Consider the following 16513-nt stretch of genomic DNA (forward strand, 5'->3'; position numbering starts at 1 on the left):
TATAGGGTGCTACTTATACTCATGTTTGACATTATGAACCTCAGCAGGAGAAGACAAAAAATGACTGGATCAAGAAGTATCCCAAAAGTTGCAAACCTGTTCCTTCAGAGGAAGTAGGACTTGACCAAGAACTGGCTAAACACCATTTCCCTGAATCACAGAGCCATCTACATGCAGGAGCTCCATGTTACCAGGATTAAGCTTCACTTTATTGCTCTCATCCAGTCTATTACTGAATCCAGGCATAAGTTCAGTACTTCTGCATCTTGCCCTGCCAAGTGTTTCTATCCTTATTAGCCATGTTCTCTTCAATTTCAATGTCAGATGTGTGTCCCTTTTAAACTTAACTGAAGACATCTGAAGGCAGCCCTGTTTCGGGAAGCTTTTAATATTTGATGTATTATAGTATTTTAATATTCTTTTGGAAGCTGCCCAGAGTGGCTGGGGAAGCCCAGCCAGATGGGCGGGGTATAAATAATAAATAATAATAATAATAATAATAATAATAATAATAATAATAACTGTAGCCAATGGAAACCAGTAAGTACACATATATAATATTTTTAGTCATCTTTTTAAGTTTGTCCTTTTTTATTAAATATAAACAAAAATTAAAACAACAAATGTATCCATTGTATCTTAATTTGTTAACAACATCAGAAGATGTCAGGAAATACCTGTTAGTAGAAGCATTAAGATATCCATATTTCCTGAACTGGCTCTGACAAGGAGTCCTGGAAGTAGTTGTATTGGTATAAATGATAAAGTCCCAACATACAGTATAAAAATGTTCTGGATCTTCTAAGCCTTTAGAAACCTTTATATTATGGGTCACCTTTGGTTGTCTTTTCTGCAGTTGCCAGGTTCCCATATATTTAGAAGTGAGGGCCGCAGGGTCATCTTTGACATGATTTATTTGGACTGATGAAACTTATGTGCTTGTTAATAAAAATGGCATTTTCACTGCAGTTTTGTATATGATGTGCAGAGTTCATTTATATGAAAGGCACTTTATTATGCCCCCTTTGCAAATGTGCAAAGGCATACCATCTACAAAGCTAAGAATTTACTCTAGTTCATTCTCTCTTTTGTTCAGGGCATGTTCATACAAGTAGTTTCCTTCAAGGGCGAGTAGTCCCATAGTTCTTGGACGGTGCTCGTGTGGGTAAAAATGTGACCCCAAAAAAATCATGAATACTGTACATCCAAGAAGCATTTACTGCAATCACAGAAACACTTTTTTCAGCCACTGCACTGGCAGAAATTGCAGTCATCCAAGTCAGGCTGCCCCATTCACATGCTGTCACCCATGCAAGCATAAGCATGCTTACGGGACTGCACATGTCTTCCTTGTGGAAACCTCATTTCCCAGAAAACAAGCCCTCCAAAAAGCATAAAATCTGAGGGGGAGACTTACAAAGGTATGAACACAGAAAGGTATGTGTGTGTGTTATAGATATGAACATATTTTTAGTAGCGCACACATGATGGTTCTAGCTAAATCCTCTTTCCTGTTAGCAATTAATTTTTTTCCCTGCCTGCTAAATAAAGTCATATTCCCTGCTGATGGCAAATGATTGGTTTACCTACAACTCCAGGGGGTTTAGCTATCAGTCCCTTTAAGAAGCTTTGACAGTTTAACCTGCTGGGCTCACAGCACCCATGGGAGGGCCTTACTTGCAGTTTTACTTTCTGATGCTGCTGACCACTAATACTGACTCCACAGATAATGGATTTCAATAACAACCTCCTACAGGTTAACACTTTTGAGTAGCATCCATGATACTGCTTTAATTAAGTTAATACATGAAGGTCGCAGTTTGGTAGGAAGTTTTTAATAAATTTGGCAGCGCTTACAATAATAATAAAAATGTGTGGCTCATCTGTACAGTAACTCCAAGATAAGTTTACCTACAGATATAATCCGATCTGCTTGTGGATTTATGGAATGCTTCAATTCCTTTTAAAAAGTAAACTATTACTTCTGCTTCCTAGAAATATGGACATTTCTAACAGAAAGTTTCGTGACAGATATGAAATGTATGATTCTGCCATGCTGGGTGCAGAATGGGTTTACCTGGTGCACAAAATAGACCACCTTCCACCACAGAGGGGAAGAATTTTTTTTTCCTGCAAGGTGCATGAGATTAATGCTTCGGCATGACTTCAAATGCCAAGTGTTTAATATTAAACAGCTTTGCAGAAACGCAAGAACAGAACCCAAACTACTACTTTCTATTTTAAATAACTAATTCATGTATTTGAAAGGCAGCCATTTGTTACGTTTAGTTGGCAGACTTGATTTTAAAGCAAGCCTCAAATTGTCACATTTTTCCTTGGACAGTGTACTTTCAGAGAATGTACGTATTAAAAAAATTACATTCCTTTTGGCTGGGTACTTTACCTGCAAAGATACACTCAGAAATAGGGAAGGTATTTTTTCCTTACAATCTTAAGCCTTGATAGGCAGTACAGAGGGTAGTAAGAAACCAGCATGGGAGCTATTTAATATACTTCTTGATTAACTCGTTGCCTGTCCACTTCTCCCACAGACATGTACTAACATGTCATAATCGTCATAATTCCCATCATCCCCACAGCTAGCACACAAGCTCCTTGATTAGTACACAACTCCCAGACGAGCTACTGCTAATGCTAAATAACTCCCTTCAGTCTCCAGCTACTATACCTCAGGCTCCCAATTAAACATAATGTCGCTGATTAGCCATATTAGTCCAGACAAATTTCTGCCAAGGATTCTACTCTACTTATTTTCAGCAAAGCCTCCACTCCCACCCCCACCCCCAAAAGGGGGGGGGGGGGGAGACCATGGAAGGTAACAGTAAGAAAAGAAAAAACCACAATAAGGTGGTTTCTTTAAAATCAAAGTCAGTATAAGGATTTGACATTGATACTAAATAATGGTAACATGACATTGGAAGAAATAAAGCTCTCTTCTTCTTAAAAACAATTTTCAATTTCTGTTCAAATTGTCACGTTTATTTATAAATTTGCTCTTGATAAAGCCTCATCAACTAAAAACACCAAGTTTGATTGCTATTAGTTGGTTTAGCACACTAAACCAGTGCAGATATAAAACAATTGGACCCATAACACATGTACTCACTTTTCCAGTGATTCATCTCATGCAAAAAAACCCTCCTCCAAGTCAAATAATCTGATTATTGTGCTTCCTTGGGGGGGGGTGTGTATATATATATATATATATATATATATATATATATATATATATATATGCTTTCGTAGATTTTCACGGGTACAGGAATGCAGGTTTTGGTGTCCTCGGGTGTCTTCCCGTGTAAAAGTTGGGGTGTCTAGGCGACGTTTCGACGAGGTCTCACTCGTCATCTTCAGGCTGGTGTTTTCGGCTTCTTGTTACTGGAACAGAGCTCTGTTCCAGTAACAAGAAGCCGAAAACACCAGCCTGAAGATGACGAGTGAGACCTCGTCGAAACGTCGCCTAGACACCCCAACTTTTACACGGGAAGACACCCGAGGACACCAAAACCTGCATATATATATATATATATATATATATGCTTAAGTACATATTTTAAAAGGACGCGGGTGGCGCTGTGGGTAAAAGCCTCAGCGCCTAGGGCTTGCTGATCGAAAGGTCGGCGGTTCGAATCCCCGCGGCGGGGTGCGCTCCCGTTGTTCGGTCCCAGCGCCTGCCAACCTAGCAGTTCGAAAGCACTCCCGGGTGCAAGTAGATAAATAGGGACCGCTTACTAGCGGGAAGGTAAACGGCGTTTCCGTGTGCGGCTCTGGCTCGCCAGAGCAGCAATGTCACGCTGGCCCCGTGACCCGGAAGTGTCTCCGGACAGCGCTGGCCCCCGGCCTCTTGAGTGAGATGGGCGCACAACCCTAGAGTCTGTCAAGACTGGCCCGTACGGGCAGGGGTACCTTTACCTTTACCTTACATATTTTAAAAGAAACCCAAGTGAAGAAATCAATGGCCAAGCAAAAACAGTAACTATACTCCTAGCCAGAGAACACCTCTTCTTTTTGTTCTTTTCCTCATCATTATCAAAACCTTCTACAGGAGTAGGGCTGCAATCCTATTCAAACTTACTTGGAAGTAAGTCCCACTGAACTATCTGGTCCTTCTTTCCAAGCAGACATATAAAGAATTACACTGTAAACCATTTTAGGGCAATGCTGATTCAGCAACCACTTAACGTGTTCTCTCTGTTTACTACATTGACCATACAGACTTCTTAACCTTCTTTATAGAAAACATTAAGTAGCAAGGTTTTTTGACAACGTGACAAAGTCCAACCACTAACCATTGTTTTAATTAGTTACATTATAATTACCAATTTATTTTATTAAATTTGTCCATCACTTTACCTTGCCCAGGGCAACCCAAAGCAACTTAAAACCAAACAAATAAATCCTACAGATATACATTAAAACCGTGGGGGGGGGACACATTAAAAACATCCCCCCAACTTCTAAAAAGCTACAGATTGTTAAAAGGCCTGGTTATAGAGGAAACGTTTTTTCCTGGCACCTAAACATATATGTAGTGAAAGCGCCAGGCAAGCCTCCCTAGGGAGAGCATTCCTCAAGAAGGGAGCCACCACAGAAAATGCCCATTCTCGTGTTACACCCCCCCAAGACCTCTTGCAGAGTAGGCACATCTCATCTCAGATGATGAGAGCAAGGTCCAGGTTGGCTCATAGGGAGAGGGATGGTCCTTGAGGTATTGAGGTACTGAGCCATTTAAGGCTTTATATAGGTCAAAACCAGCACTCTGAATTGGGCCTGGAAGCTAACTGGCAGCCAGTGCAGTCAAGCCAGGACTAGCACTATATGCTCAAACTATCTTGCCCCTGTTAGCAACCTGGCCACTGAATTCTGCACCAGCTGAAGTTTCCAAACATCTTCAGAGACGGTCTCATATATAATGCTCTCATATATAATGTGTTGCAGTCATCTACCCAAGTGGTTACCAGAGCCTGGACAACAGAAGTCAGGCTATTCCTAACCAGATAGGGGCACGGCTGAAGCTGATGGAAGACACTCCAAACCACTGAAACTACATGAGCATCAGGAGTAAGCAATGGATCCAAAAGGACCCCCAAGATGTGTACCCACTCCATCAGATGGGGGCAACCTCCAATCCATCCATTCAGTCTAGGTAATCACTCAGTAACCAATGCTCAATTCTCTACATTCAAGAACTTATCAAACTGAAACTTCTATAACCACTAACCAGAGCTATAGGCAAAGTAGGATTTAGTCATTTTATATTGAAAAATGGGGGGGGGGGCGCTCCTTGCACATCCCTTGCTGTTTAGGCAAGATAAACAATAGTTTTCTAAAATAAGGGCATCTATATCATTCTGTCTTAGTGATGTATAGAAGTGAGAGCTGGACCATAAAGAAGGCTGATCGCCGAAGAATTGATGCTTTTGAATTATGGTGCTGGAGAAGACTCTTGAGAGTCCCATGGACTGCAAGAAGATCAAACACATCCATTCTTAAGGAAATCAGCCCTGAGTGCTCACTGGAAGGACAGATTGTGAAGCTGAGGCTCCAGTACTTTGGCCACCTCATGAGAAGAGAAGACTCCCTGGAGAAGACCCTGATGCTGGGAAAGATGGAGGGCACAAGGAGAAGGGGGCGACAGAGGACGAGATGGTTGGATAGTGTTTTCGAGGTTACCAGCATGAGTTTGACCAAACTGCGGGAGGTAGTGGAGGACAGAGGTGCCTGACGTGCTCTGGTCCATGGGGTCACGAAGAGTCGGACACGACTAAACGACTAAACAACAACAACATATCATTCTGTCTACTATATTAGCAAACTCAGATCACAAGTGTCCATGGGACCGGCGCAAAAATGAAGCCTCTAAGAAATAAGAAGTGGGTATCAGTATTATTCACAAAAACTGTGAGGTCTCCAGAAGTACAGAAAAGAAAGGTTATTTAACTAAGGGGGCAAAACCCAGTTACAAAGAAACAAAACCACAACAGTGAGGACAGCCAGTGAGGGGGGGAAACGGAGGATCTTACCTGCTTGAGGAAGCCTAAACAAGAGCACTCATATAAGGAGGCAAGGGTATACCACAAGGTTTTATTTGCCATTCCCACTTGCATGGAACTATACGATAGTGTGGCGTTAAAGCACACCTTGAAGTAAGAACAATGTTAGATAACCCAATTAAAGTTAGCTATGTAAGCAGGGTTGCCTGGTGAACACAATTTTTCTACCATAATGCTTCAGGGGAAGGTATTCTATCTCCTTCTCCTGAAACCAGCATGAACCAAATATGGAGACCCAACTTGTAAAACACACATTTATCTAAAATCATAAATATGCCACATATGCAACCAGTATACAATTTTTGAGTCTTAGAATGTGTTTGTAATTTGATAGTTCTAACAGTTTAGCTAAACACAAGTGTCAGAAAGTAGCTAATGATGCAAGGTCTCACTATTCACTGAGTAAACGTGCATAGAAAAGCTAACCTTAGAGTCTATCTATTAATGGCAAATGGGTAGAAGAGAACAATTAGAAAACACAATGGTTTTTTAAAAAGATGAAATTTTGATAAGCTCTTCCCAGAGGTCCTCTCACCTTTGTCTACACTGATGCATTCCCATCTTAATTTACCTGATCATTAGCTTCCAGTTTGTTCAGCTGGAAACCAAAAACAAACACTAATTACTTTGACATCACAAAGTCAGAGCTGTCCTCACCATCTCCCCAGACAGCAGGGATAAATTATAAAGGGTAGCCATGATAATATCTTGATAAATGATGAGTCACATCACCTCTTTTGTCAATCATCCACGAGGGCTCACACATGATACCACTCAATCTCATTACTGTATCCTAGGGCTAGGAAGACAATACACACCAGGAGTCATATTTCAAACAGCAGGCCACCATGATAAGATGCAACTCAGTAGATGGTTGATAAATTCCCATTGGCTTTTTATTTTAACATAACTGTCAAATACTTCTACTGCTAAGTACTATGCAGACACGAAAGGCGAAAGTGCATGGTTAAAGCTACTGATTATTCCTTGGGAAAATATGCACGTAATATTCTTCTTTTAAAAAGAAAAGAAGTACAAAAGCATCACTTTGAATTACAACAAAGCTTACATTTTTAAAAAAATAAATCAATTTTGAAAGGCAAGCATCAAGACTTAGTGCTGTCATAGCTAGAGATCTCCTTCCTGAACATCCAGAAAATAAAAACTCAGGACAGACACAAACTGAACAGTTTCCATACTTTTTGCCTTTGAAGAACCATTTCCACTTAACTCATCTACCAAGGAACCCTACACAGGTTATGGGGCATGGACAGTTTGTTTGCGACACTGGTGAGGCCCATTGGGCTTCACCAGAGCTTTTGGCTTGCCCACATGGACTAAGAATGTGACTTAGAACATACTGGATACTTTACAGTGCCTGTACATTATAGGGGATGATTAATAGAGGTGGGCAAGCTGTCTTTCATGAATGCCTACCCATTATTAGTCATCTTTCCATTGAGGAACCCCTGACAAGGTTCCCTGGAGAACAGTTGGAAAGCCACTGACCTTGACCTAGATCATTAGGTATCTATTTTTAAAAGGAGGAGAACAGCCAGAGGCCATGTTGTTGCATAATTACACTCCTTATTTATTCCCCAAGTCATGATTTAAAAAGTAGAACCCATACAGAGTGTATCCCTTAGCTTCTTTGAGCAAAATACCCTGTCCGATAATATTGTCTTATGCAGAAGTCAATGCAAGCTAGTTCCTTAACTTTCCCCAAGGACACCAGTGAGCAAAAAGAAACAGCACCTGAATAAGCCCAAAGTGTTATATTATCTAGTGATCATTTTAAGAGCTATAAACATCTAGTCTATGACAGCTAGTCACACTATTTAAGACAAATTAATGATACGAGTTACAGCTAGAATAAGAGTTTATCAAGGAATATATACTTGTGCTACAAAAGGAATTACTATGGCTGCTTTATATAAAAATATTGTGAAGAAGAAGAGTATTTTTATAGAAAAATATTTTATATTAAAATATCATGAAGAGGTAAAGTGGGGCTTGCCATCATATTGATATGGTAATTTCAGATATATAAATATTTATTTTCTCTTTCCCCTGACATAAATAAAAACTGGACACATGAAGATGAAAAAAGGCCTCCGTTTCAGAGAAATTTGTAAATAAGATTGCATGCCTCAGTCTAGTCCAGACAGTACATTCTGCTTCCACTTCAACATTCTAGCTCTTGCCAGAGCTCGTTGTCAAAACATTAGCTATTTAAGCTTCCCTTTTTAAAACTGCACCAGAAGCCAACAAATAGGACTTGGAAGGAACTAAAAGAGTTTCCACCAGCAGCTGCTATGAAGGACAAGTTGATAAGCATGAATAATCCAAAACACTGCTAAACTGAAGAAAACCCAAGTTTATTTTATTTATACATTTTTCCTTCAAGGAGGATAATGGTGTACATGAAGCTTGTCCCGTTTTATCTTCACAACAATCCTCTGTGGTAGAATTAGGCCGAAAGATGGTGAGTGACCCACTGTCCTCTAGTGAGCTTTATGGCAAAGCAGAGATTTAAAGTCTGGGGACACACATATGGAGGAAATAGATGGAAAAGCATATTAAGACCACTCTGTTGATGCTGACTTCACATCTTATTTATATGTCCAAGATGTGCTCAAGAAACATGAAAGGCATCAACTAGGTAGCTCATCTGACAAATACAGCAGAAGTGGTCATAGAGGTGGTGGAATATGAGAAGACTGCATCAACAGAGACAGCACCTCACATCTCAACACTGAGAAATCATCTTCATAAGCCAATAAAAGTAATATTGAATTTCCCTTCATAAGGCAATCATAAGCAATAAAAGAGAAGTTATTTTCAAAAAAGATTGAATTCTGTTCACACTGACGGCCAGTGCACAATAAAAGGTCCAAAAAGTTATATGACAGTTCAGGAAGTAAAGGAAAACTACATGGTCAAGACCACCTGCTTTGAGAAGCCTGAAATTAATGACACAGTTTTGTATTTCCAATGAGAACATGGTAACAAAACAACCTGATCCTTCAAGAACTGTAAATCAGGCTGGTCCATGTGAACCATTAATTCATTGACACAATGGGCTGAATTGAAGACCACTAGAAGAATGACTTTGTATAACAGCCAACAGAGATCAGAGACTCAACAAGTTTTTTCTCTATCAGGGAAGCAAATACAATAAATATCTCATTAGGGACTATACAGCAAGCGATGAGGTATCATATTTGCCAGTCCTCAAAGAAACTTAACAAACCTTGGCCATGGGTTTAGAGAGGAAAGAGCTGAACCACACTTAGTCAAAACTTGGCTTCGCTCAATGCAGTGTGGCAATAAAAAGAACCAGGGAGGAGCAAAGAACTGTGAGCTGCTCTCCTGGATCTTGGGCTTGGAAATAAACAAAGGTAATGAACTGAATGGATTGAACAGGTGTCAAATAGGGTTTCTCCAAATCAACCATAACATCCAAGGAATGCTGCTATGCTACTGTGCATGGGTGAGGAAGATAGATGGCAGGTTCCTATTATCCCAGGACCTATTGGGGGTCTACAGGGGACTGTTTTTATTTTAAACAACAAAGAACCTATGAAGACGTAGGAACAATATAGAAGGTACTACCCTACTGAAAATCAAACTCACTGGGATGACATCTGAATGACACAACTGTCATTTCCATTTAATAAACACAAGCTTCTATACACCATTAATTCTGGGTGATCACTCCTCACTTTTCCTAAGCAAACACTCACATCAAATTACACAATTACTCTCCCACCCCCACTCCCAAAATAAAAGGAGAGCGGGGAAGGAATAATCACATCTGATTATGCTTCTATCTGCATTTGAGGACAACTGGTTTCATGTGTATTTAAAACACATATTTTCAATTCTGCACTGGATTTCTATTGAGTTACGCAACTACTCCCAGATATGGAGAAGGCCTATTCTATCCTGCTGTTCACCATTTACACAATACTTCATACACGTGTTTATTTTCCAGCCAAAGTTAAAAACCTTAAGTCCCACAGATTTCAATGAGAAAAGGCTAAACAATCTTACTCTGTGATGGGGATAATTGTTTCGTCAAGATGACATAATCTGCAATCCTAAATGTATTTGGATTTTTAAAAATTCTGTAGTACCTGAAGTCCTCACAAATGACCTACGAGGCTAAAGTCAACCTTCACTGAAGTAAACACTAATAATCTTTTACTCAACCAAAATTCCTGTAATTACTTTCCCATGGGATTTTCAAGTCATTTATAGTTTATTACATTTTAAGGATATGGAGTCCCTGCTGTGTTAAAAATGCCAAATAAAATTATCCCTCATTCACTGCTTTATGCTATAACTTCTTTTCTTCCCATCCAATTAGTTCTTTATGTATCATAAAAATTTTAACTACACGTATGTAAAACATAAAAGAAATGCTAGAGGTCTATTGTACATAGTAATACCACCAACACCATGCTCATGGCAGAGGAACAACTTTCATCCCAAAGACACTGTTTTTAATGGAACTCAAAACTTCAGACTGAAGTGCCTACCCTTCCACAGTCTACAAAAAAAGGCAGAAAATGCATTGCCTACATTAAATTATTCAAGCATGACAACTTGCAATCTTTTCTGATAAAGAGCACTATACAAATACTTTACAAAGCTTTAAATACTTTTATTTTTATAGTCAAATTAACCTTCAGTTGCAGAATAGCAAAAAAAAAAAGGAATTTGAACCATTGCTAATGAAGACATTAACATTCCTTAACGACTTCTTCTCACACTTAACATTTTTATCCATCTCTCCATCCATCACATATATTATTTCAGCAATTCTTATAACAATGCTATAAGGTAGGTCTAGGTAATATTTTTGCAGATGGAGAATGAAGCTGAGAGAGCTTTCCTCCCAGGCACCTAAATAAACGTATGACGGAAACAAGACTTCCAACGACAACTTCCAGCTTACAGCCAATACACCACCCCTGTTGTCAAGTTATTAGTTTATAAAAGGAACACAGCATATTGTGCATGTGCTTAGGATGCACTGCAACCAGGGACACGATGATAGGAACAGCCAATGTGGTGCCTTCCAGCTGTCACTGGACTGCAGGAGGAGTGGGGAATTGGATACAGGCAGTAGGCTGGATTCTTACCCACCTCCCAAGCATCTGTCAGGCCAATTATGACAGGTGGGTGGGACCAGGGGTTGGAGGTTGCCCACCGATGAACTACAGTTCCCACTACCCCTGACTACTGGCCACAATGCCTGGGACTCCTATTTGATTTTATTAAAAAGTGCCACCAAGTTACATTTTGGGTGTCACTTAGTGACACGTTATTAAACTGTACCCTAATATAATGGTGGAAACCTTATTACTTTGGTGTTTGCATTGAGGAGCCAGCAATGGAAATCCAGCAAAATAATTTGCATGACAAGTACTTACCGCACTGGAATCAACATCACTGTGTATAGCAACCGTTTTAATACCCATCTTCTTGCATGTTTTAATTACCTAGACATGGGAGGAGGAAAGAGAGACAAAGCCGTTTTAAAACTAAACGGATAACAAAAGTCATAAAACAAAAGAATTGCAATTTTGGAAGTTATACTTACTCTACAGGCAATTTCTCCTCTGTTGGCAATGAGAAGCTTCTCAAATGTCTGAAGGAGGAAGAAAAGATACAGCTAAGTCCTATATCAGCATTCACACATTCTGTACATTTAGCTTCACTTGAGGAAATGAAGCGCTTAACAATGGAGTTGCTAACCAAATTAAAATGGCTCTTATTTGATTTGCTGCTGCTTCACATACATTCAAATTGCCTAGGCATATGTAACAGGACTAATCTCTTGGCTGTTACTTAGGAGTAGGTCACGTGCTCATGTGTCCCCTTCCAGCAGTGTCTCCTACCTTAACCTTGGTTAATAAATATATTGGCACCAACATTTATCTTATTTATCTTCAAACCCCAATTAGCAATGTCCATGGTTAATGTTGTTGCAGATGCATCATTTAGCAACAATCAAAGTTACAATCCTATACACATTTACCAGAAGTAAGGCTTGTTGCACTCAAGGAAGTTTACCTCTGAGTAGACATGTCTAGGACTGCACTGTCATAGGGAATTCACCGCTGGTAGGAAGAACGTGCACATGATCCCATTATCTTCTTTTGAGCTCTTAAATACTATCAAGGTTTCAGCCTCATTATGCATGCACTGGTTCCCAGCTAGCAGTAAAACAACGGCACTACAGTCCAGCCAGTTTGGCTACATTTTTCTTTGTTGAAAGTTATATTGGTGCACTTTGCTGCCTCTTTATTTGTGTATACACAATCAAGCTGTAAAAGAAGAAGGCTGAAGTTACACTACTTAACAAAAGCAACAGAAGCACCTGACTTCTGAATTGTGTTCACTTTTAAGCTTTTTCCTTTCCTGCAGAAATATGTTATGGATTCCTCAAGAAGTTCACTCCATGTAATTCAGTATATGCAATACCACTAAAAATAATTTGATAGGATTAAGCTATGTGTAAAACTGGCGACCTTAGGCAGGGCACGAAAGGCCCTGTCAGGCCTCCTCCTGCCATGTGGCCTAAGGAATATTGAGGGGGCCCAGCCCCCTCATTGAAAATTGGGGGGGGGCTCAGCCCCCAAAGCCCCACAGAGATGGCCCCCCTGTGCAATGGCAAACCATAATGAAGGCAAGCACAGATCACAAAGCAACTCAATCATTGCCACCAAACAAATTATGGCTAGCGAGAACCTGGTGAGTTTCAGGGACACGTTCAAAATAAGCCACCGTGTTGATAATGTTCACTGGAAGGCATCAGTTCACAGTCTGCAGCCATAAAAAGGTTTTGAATTTTAGGCTCTTTAAATAGGTGGAGATACTGACTTGAGTAAAATACTAGATAATCCCACTGTACAAGCTATCGTTTTTGGGGGTGGGGGAGGGAAGCGGACAGCTTGCCAGTAGCAAACACAAAAGACAGCTTGGTCCCAAGATGACAGTGGAGAAAAAGCAAAAAATAGTATCATCCACAACTATATTGTCGAATCAAACATGCTCAAGCTTTGCTACAGGTGATACTCAGGACTTTCAAGACTTACCGTATTTTTCGCTCCATAGGACGCACTTTTTCCCTCCTAAAATGTAAGGGAAAAAGTCTGTGCGTCTTATGGAGCGAATGTGTGGTCCCTGGAGCCAAATCGCTGTTGCCCTGCGCTCCTGGGCTGCTCTTTAGGAGTGGGGGGAGGAGCCACGGTGCTCTGCCGGCAGCCTCCGCTTTCCCCTGAAGCCCCGGGAACGTTTGCAAGCAGCGGGAAGGCTGTGCGCTCCCGGGCTGCTCTTTGGGGGTGGGGGGAGGAGCCACGCGGCTCTGCCGACAGCCTCTGCTTTCCCCTGAAGCCCTGACAAGGTTTGCAAGCAGAGGGAAGGCTGTGCGCCTTTGCCCCGCACTCCTGGGGTGCTTTTTGGGGGTGGGGTGGGGAGTCACACTGCTCTGCCTGCAGCCTTTGCTTTCCCCTGAAGCCCCGACAAGGTTTGCAAGCAGAAGGGAAGGCTGTGTGCTCCTGGGGTGCTCTTTGGGGGTGGGGGGGAGGAGCTACACTGCTCTGCCTGCAGCCTTTGCTTTCCCCTGAAGCTCCGACAAGGTTTGCAAGCAGAAGGGAAGGCTGTGTGCTCCTGGGCTGCTCTTTGGGGGTGGGGGGGAGGAGCCACACGGCTCTGCTGGCAGCTTCTGCTTTCTCCTGAAGTCCCAACAAGGTTTGCATGCAGAGGGAAGGCTGTGTGCTCCTTTGGGGGTGGGGGGAGGAGCCACGCGGCTCTACCTGCAGCTTCTGCTTTCCCCTGAAGTCCCGACAAGGTTTGCAAGCAGAGGGAAGGCTGTGTGCTCCTGGGGTGCTCTTTGGGGTGGGGGGGGGAGCCACACTGCTCTGCCTACAGCCTTTGCTTTCCCCTGAAGCCCCGACAAGGTTTGCATGCAGAGGGAAGGCTGTGTGCTCCTGGGGTGCTCTTTGCCCTGCACCCCTGGGATGCTTGGTGGGAGCAGCAAATTGCTGTCTCTCAGTGCCTCCTTATTCAACTGCAGAGGATTGCCTAACAGGATTCTGAGCTCCATTTGAAGTTTAAAAATATTAAGTTTGGGGATTTCTTCAAGTAGCAGTTTTGCAGAAATAGTCATAAATACATGCAAAGCATCTCCACAAATCAGTAATAGTGAGCTCAGCTACAACTGAGCAGGCATCTGGCTCAGGAACAGTTTAAACTGCACAACTATAACCAGACATCCTGTGTGTTTGTGTGTGGACCATGTTCCTAGCAGCTAATCTTTATTGCTGAAAAGAGACACTGATATTCCACTCCAAATCTATAATTCATTATACAAATTCTTACAAGTACAGTCCACCTATACCAAACCAAAAACATTGTGTTCTCTTGTTATTGAATGGAAGCTATTTATCTGCCCTCTTTTCCTCCTCTGTTCTTTGCTCAGTCACTCCATTTTGAATCTTCCTTTCAAAACAACCATGCCTGTTTTGAGAAAACTTAAGAGATTTAGGAACTGGAGCGCAATCATTTTATCTCTTTGCTGTTCCTCCATAATCCAAGCACTTCTCATTTGCACAGCCCTGGTTTCTCTCCCTGACTATTAATATTCTTGATTAATAACAATAAAATGCTCAAATTTTAGTTTTTGTGACTGCTGCCAATACTGACTTCCCAGTGATAATGAAAACAGCTGCATTATAATGGAATGTCTGTCCTTTTCCCATTCACTTCATTATATACCGTGGCTCGCTTTAAAGCAGCAAAGTGGACAGGAGCCACACACTTTGCTGTTTTAAATAGCTTAGTACAACATTTGAGTCCGATTTTTTTTTCTTGTTTTCCTGCTCTAAAAACTTGGTGCGTCTTTTCGTCAGGAGCGTCCTATGGAGCGAAAAATACGGTACCTTTTCATTTGGATCATACGCTGTGGAGTGCAGCCCACAAGAAGTGATAAGGTACCATCTCCATTTTGAATGTTGTACAATACACTATAAAATAAGAAAGACGACAAGTACAGATTATTAAGACATTTAAAGCAAATTACCAGCATAATACAACAATGAAATAAAACAAAAACATGGCATCCATTTGGGTTTTCGGCAATTCCCACTGCAGCTTCCCATACCAAATCCCATGCCATTCCAGAGGTTTCTCAAGCCATCAGTAGTAGTTTTCCAGGGGGACGCAGGGGCTGCAGGAGTGGGATAGCTCCATTCCATTCATGGAAATCCAGATCTAAGCCATAGCGGCCACTGACATGTAAGCATCCTGACAGCTACTAGGCACATTTATAGCAGTAGCAAACTAGGTCTGGCAAAAGAGAAAAGAAATGAGAAAGAAGCCTGAAATACAAATGATATATTCTCTGCTTTCCTTTGGACCACATCAGAGAGGTCGAGGAGGAGGAGGGGTCTTTATCAACAGGGCAGCCCAGGAGCTCTATACCCAGGGAGGTCACTTCAGTGCCACAAACAAAGACAGATGCCACCAGTTGCAGTTCCAATAAGGCTTTCAAAACAGTATTAGCAATGCAGCAAGCATCTTTCTTATGGTGTTCCTTGTCAAGTACAGTGGTACCTCGGTTTAAGAACTTAATCCGTTCTGGAAGTCCGTTCTAAAACCAAAACTGTTCTTAAACTGAGGCATGCTTTCCCTAATGATGCCTCCCGCCGCCGGTGCCCTTCCACCATTCAGATTCCATTATTAGACCAAGGTAAAGTTCTCAAACCAAGACACTATTTCCGGTTTTGTGGAGTTTGTAAACCAAATTGTTCTTACACCAGACGGTTCTTAAACTGAGGTACCACTGTACTCTTTAATGTATGTTCTGTGCTGCATTTATCAATTCAAGGTTCTAAATTTCTTGCTGTGCAAGCAGTCAGGGAACCATCCTTCTAGATCAGGGGTAGCCAATGTGATGCCTTTCAGATGTTGTGGACAACATCTGTAATTCCTGACCAGTGACATGCTGGCTGGGGCTGATGGCAGCCCTAGTCCATAACATCTGGAGGGCAACACATCTAGTGGGATGGTTTCCCTAGATAACTACCGAACGTCACTTCTAACAGTTCTGCCACTTTAAGACCAAGAAACAGGACAAATTAAAGGCCTGTCACTTAGCCATGAAGAACAATGGGTAAAGATAAAATGGCACACACAGAGAGAACCCTATTAGGCATTCCCCTTGCACTCTTTCCGAACTCCAATGTTTCACCTACTCTAAAATTCTTCAGAGAAAATATAAAACCATTTCTCACCAGGCCTGTGAGGAAGCTTGCATACCCTTCCCAGAGAAAAGGTTACAATGCATTTACCACATGATTAAATAATAAGACCAAAGGATGGTTTACACAAACAGGTAAAAAAAGTGTTATCCTTTGAAAGACACA

At 41.4% G+C, this 16513-nt stretch overlaps 1 protein-coding gene across 2 annotated transcripts in view; it reads right to left on the minus strand.

The window, feature by feature from the left end:
- PCCA (propionyl-CoA carboxylase subunit alpha) overlaps nucleotides 1-16513 on the minus strand; it is a 225965-nt gene that overhangs the window by 201238 nt on the left and 8214 nt on the right. For both annotated transcript variants that reach the window (XM_077927686.1, XM_077927685.1), the window contains exons 2-4: nucleotides 15029-15112; nucleotides 11686-11733; nucleotides 11516-11584 (exon numbers count right to left, since the gene is read on the minus strand). In XM_077927686.1, coding sequence (XP_077783812.1) covers nucleotides 11516-11584; nucleotides 11686-11733; nucleotides 15029-15112 — 201 coding nt within the window. The remainder of the gene's footprint in view (nucleotides 1-11515; nucleotides 11585-11685; nucleotides 11734-15028; nucleotides 15113-16513) is intronic.

Source organism: Podarcis muralis, chromosome 4 (assembly GCF_964188315.1).
Source record: "Podarcis muralis chromosome 4, rPodMur119.hap1.1, whole genome shotgun sequence".
In the NCBI taxonomy this organism is placed as follows: domain Eukaryota; kingdom Metazoa; phylum Chordata; class Lepidosauria; order Squamata; family Lacertidae; genus Podarcis; species Podarcis muralis.